Raw genomic sequence first — 3,839 nt, forward strand, 5'->3', positions numbered from 1 at the left:
ATACACATAAAATAAAAATAATTATTAGAAAAAAAGAATGTCTAGCCATGAACCTTTGTTTAGACAAAAATATTTTTGCAAAGACTAGCAGAGTAATAGTGATGAAATGAAAGCTTAGCCTTATCAATGGTTAAACTGGATACAATAAATAGCAAATAATTGGGCAGCATATAATGGGCCCAATTAAGGGTTTTTTTTTTCCCCTCATCTTACTAAACCACTCCAGCCCCCAACACAGCATGCTGTCCACAATATTCATAAGCAATAATCTATGAAGGCAGGTGGTGTATGCATTAGTCCTTAATAATCATTATCCTCTTGTTCTGTACCAGAAACCCTTATATTCTTGTCACAGAAAGTTCCATTGGGCAGTACTGTGTCACTGTGGACTTTAAAAAAATTTATATGAACATGTGAGTATGCACATGTATACGATGGTGCCAGCAGAGGCCAGAAGAGGATGTCAGATCCTTGGAGCTGGAGTTACAGAGGATTATGAGGCACCCAACAAGGGTACTGAGATCCAAACTCGGGTCTGCTGATACAATGATCTACAATATTCATACAGACACCTCTTTGCACATGTTATATCTATAGTTTATATATTTCAACTGCAGGTATCTATATAATACAATAAAAAACCAGAAACATTACTTACCTTGGTTTCTACTATCAGAAACTTCTACTCCAGTTTCCATCTTTATATCATCAAGAATGACAGCATCATCATCCTCTTCCTCTTCCTTCTCAGAATCTTCAAGATGACCCCAGGAGTTTTCTATTCCCTCTCCAATCTGGGCAGTTCCAAGAGTCCACAGGACAGGTTTAGAAACACTTACCAAGTTAAGAAAACTCAATAGCAAAAATACTGCTATTGATGAGCTACTGAAGAAAGGCAAGTTTTCCTGCAAGATTGTTTAATGTGCTCCATAAATTCTTAGGATAAAATTTCAGCTATACTGTGGATTACTAAATGATAAAGAAGAAAAACATAACAAATAATAAGGACATCACTAATGGCCAACTCTGTATTATTTCTTGAATAATTTCAGGAATATGTAATAGTACATAGAGAATTTGGCCATGTCAGCAATATTAAAGCACCTTTTTTTTTTTGGTCTTTTTGAGAGAGGGTCTCCCTGCAGCCCCAGCAGGCCTGGAATTCACCATGTAGACCAAGCTGGCCTCCATCTGGAAAGATGTGTCTGTGTCTGCCTCTGCCTCCAAACTGCAGGGATTAAAGGCGTGCACTACCACACCTGGCTAAAAGCACAAGTTTTAAAAGGAAAATGAATGCTGTAGTTTTGTACTTTGTATGTACTTTTTTGTGGTGCTGGAATGGAACCCAGGACCTTATACATGCTGGCTACTACTGAGCTACATCCCTAACTATCCACGCTGGCTCCTAAAATAGAAAAATGTATGGTTCTTAGAGATGACTGAGAAGCTAAATGTTCTCCTATCAACTTAATAGAACTTTTGTTTTCTTATAGTACAGTATTTCAAAAAACAAATTTTAGTATGTACACATATAGCCTTAACAAAGCAAGAAATGCTAAGAATCTTGTTACTATGAAAACCACCTAATAAAGATACACTTCTGGAGGAGGTTCAGCTTCAGCAATGATTTCTTCTGCTTTCTCCTCTATATTAGAAGTATCAACAGGGGCCTTCTCCATTTTAAATGCTGTGATCCTTTCATTTGCTATGGATTCTGCAAAGCCAAATTTTCCACCTTCTTTCCTGTATGTAGGTTTTGATGGGGGTTGTTTTTGGAGATGACCAATGAGAGAAAAGACAAGAAGGAAAAAGTTACTATTCTGTCCTGTGATAGGTGAGAAATAGAGCTAGTTTGACTTAACTTTCACCTCCTGTCCTAGTTAGCATAACTGTCAACCTGACACAGCCTAGAGTCACCTGAGAAGGAAATTTCAGTTAAGGGTTGCCCAGATCAGATTGCCCTGTGGGAATGTCTGTGGAGGACTGTCTGGATTAATTGATGCAAGAAGGTCCAGCCCACTGTGGTGGCACCATTCCCTGGACAGGTGGTTCTGAGCTGTATTAAAAAACTAGCAAAGCATGAGCCTGTGAGGGCACCTCTATAATTTCTGCTGTATTTCTTGGCTGTGAGTTCCCTGGTCGGAATGCTGGGTGGAACAACAAGCCACCTTCATGTTCCTCAATGATGGATTGGGATCTGGAAGTATATGCCAAATAAATCCTTTCCTCCCCTAAGCTAATTTTGGTCAGAGAGTTTTATCATAGCAACAGAATTCAAATTAGAACACTAGTATAGCTATCAATGAATAGTCACCATAATTACTTATTGAACCTGTGCTGCACATGTTACTTGACAAGTATATTCTCTAATCTTCAACTCAGCTGTACCAGGAAGGCACAAGCCTTCCACAGGACAGGTGCTGGGTATTATATCCTGCTTAAGGCAAGAAGTAGAGCTGTGAACCAATCTGTTCGTTCTTTCCATTAATTTGAGTTAATAGATTCTTTTTTCTTAAGAACACAGTAACTTTTAAAGAAAAAAGTTCTGTGAGTTTTTGGAATAAAATCTAATCAACTGTCAAAAACCACTAGTATATTCAATGAGATTAACAAAGGAGAGACCAAGTATGAAATTATTTATCTACCATTGTATGAGAAAAGCCCTTAGAAAACAGATTAAAAGACCATTTAGTTCTGAAAAGTTAAACTTACCTAGCTCTCTGGTCACTCTCCAAAGCTTTCTGTATCAGCTCGGTAGTTTCTGCTACTTTTACACCAGCTATTTTACTGCATCTCAAAACCTGTTTATAAATGTGAACTGTTAGTTAAAGACAAATCAAACCATGAGATAAAATTTTTCTACCTTGGCAATTTAAGCTTTTCTTTTCCAAACATGAAATTAAGGCACTATAAATACAAAGTAGGACAAAATATTAAAGTCATTTATCACATTAAGGGAACAGACTTGAGAACTTTCTTATGTGACTGTAGGACACTGTGGGGAGGCCACCGATATACATGCCTGGGAAGGCAACTTCCTTTCCAATCAGCAATCCACAGAAACAAGAGTCACATGTATTTGTGACACTAGAAACAATGGTACCTACTACCCACTGACAACAATGGAGAGTGACAGTCATTGAACATTTCATGCATTCCCAACACTGTAAAAAATCACCTGCACATATTTATCCTTCAAACCCTTCTACTAAGGTGTCAGCAGTACAATCATTGCCTACTTCACAGATAAGACAGAGACCAAGGATAAGAAGCCATTTGCCTACAGGCAGTTAATACAAAGTCCAGCTAAAATTTGAACTGGAGTTCCTCCTATTGCTTATAGTATATGCTATGGCACTCTAGTTTCTAAAAGCTTTCACATGGATTTTCTTTGAGAACTGCTTTATATGCCTTATTTTTCTCTTGAACATTAATTATATGTATGTAAATAAAACATGTGAATTAACCCCTTGCCCAGTTGTCTGGTTGTGTAGTCTTTGCCCAGCAATCCACTTGGCAGATAACATCTGTACCTCCAGCTCCAGGGAATATGATGGCCTCTTTTGGCCTTTGCAGGCCATGACACTGGTCCACTTAACGGCATGCAGGTAAAACAAACCCATACAATAAAAATACATTAAAAATTTTAAAAAGGGGCTGGAGAGATGGCTCAGCAGTTACGAGCACTGACTGCTCTTGCAGAGGACCTGGGTTCGATTCCCAGCACCCACATGGCGGCTATGAACCATCAACTCCAGTTCCAGAGGAATCCAAAGTCCTCTTCTGACCTCACCGGCATTGCACAACACAGGTGCACTCAAGCATGCAGGCAATATACT

At 38.6% G+C, this 3,839-nt stretch overlaps 1 protein-coding gene across 2 annotated transcripts in view; it reads right to left on the reverse strand.

Moving 5' to 3' along the window:
* Exosc9 (exosome component 9) overlaps nt 1-3,839 on the reverse strand; it is an 11,341-nt gene that overhangs the window by 1,158 nt on the left and 6,344 nt on the right. For both annotated transcript variants that reach the window (XM_008849240.3, XM_029554139.1), the window contains exons 8-10: nt 2,713-2,801; nt 1,597-1,743; nt 659-834 (exon numbers count right to left, since the gene is read on the reverse strand). In XM_008849240.3, the coding sequence (XP_008847462.1) occupies nt 659-834; nt 1,597-1,743; nt 2,713-2,801 (412 nt within the window). The remainder of the gene's footprint in view (nt 1-658; nt 835-1,596; nt 1,744-2,712; nt 2,802-3,839) is intronic.

Source organism: Nannospalax galili, unplaced genomic scaffold, assembly GCF_000622305.1.
Source record: "Nannospalax galili isolate Female #2095 unplaced genomic scaffold, S.galili_v1.0 scaffold64, whole genome shotgun sequence".
Lineage (NCBI taxonomy): Eukaryota > Metazoa > Chordata > Mammalia > Rodentia > Spalacidae > Nannospalax > Nannospalax galili.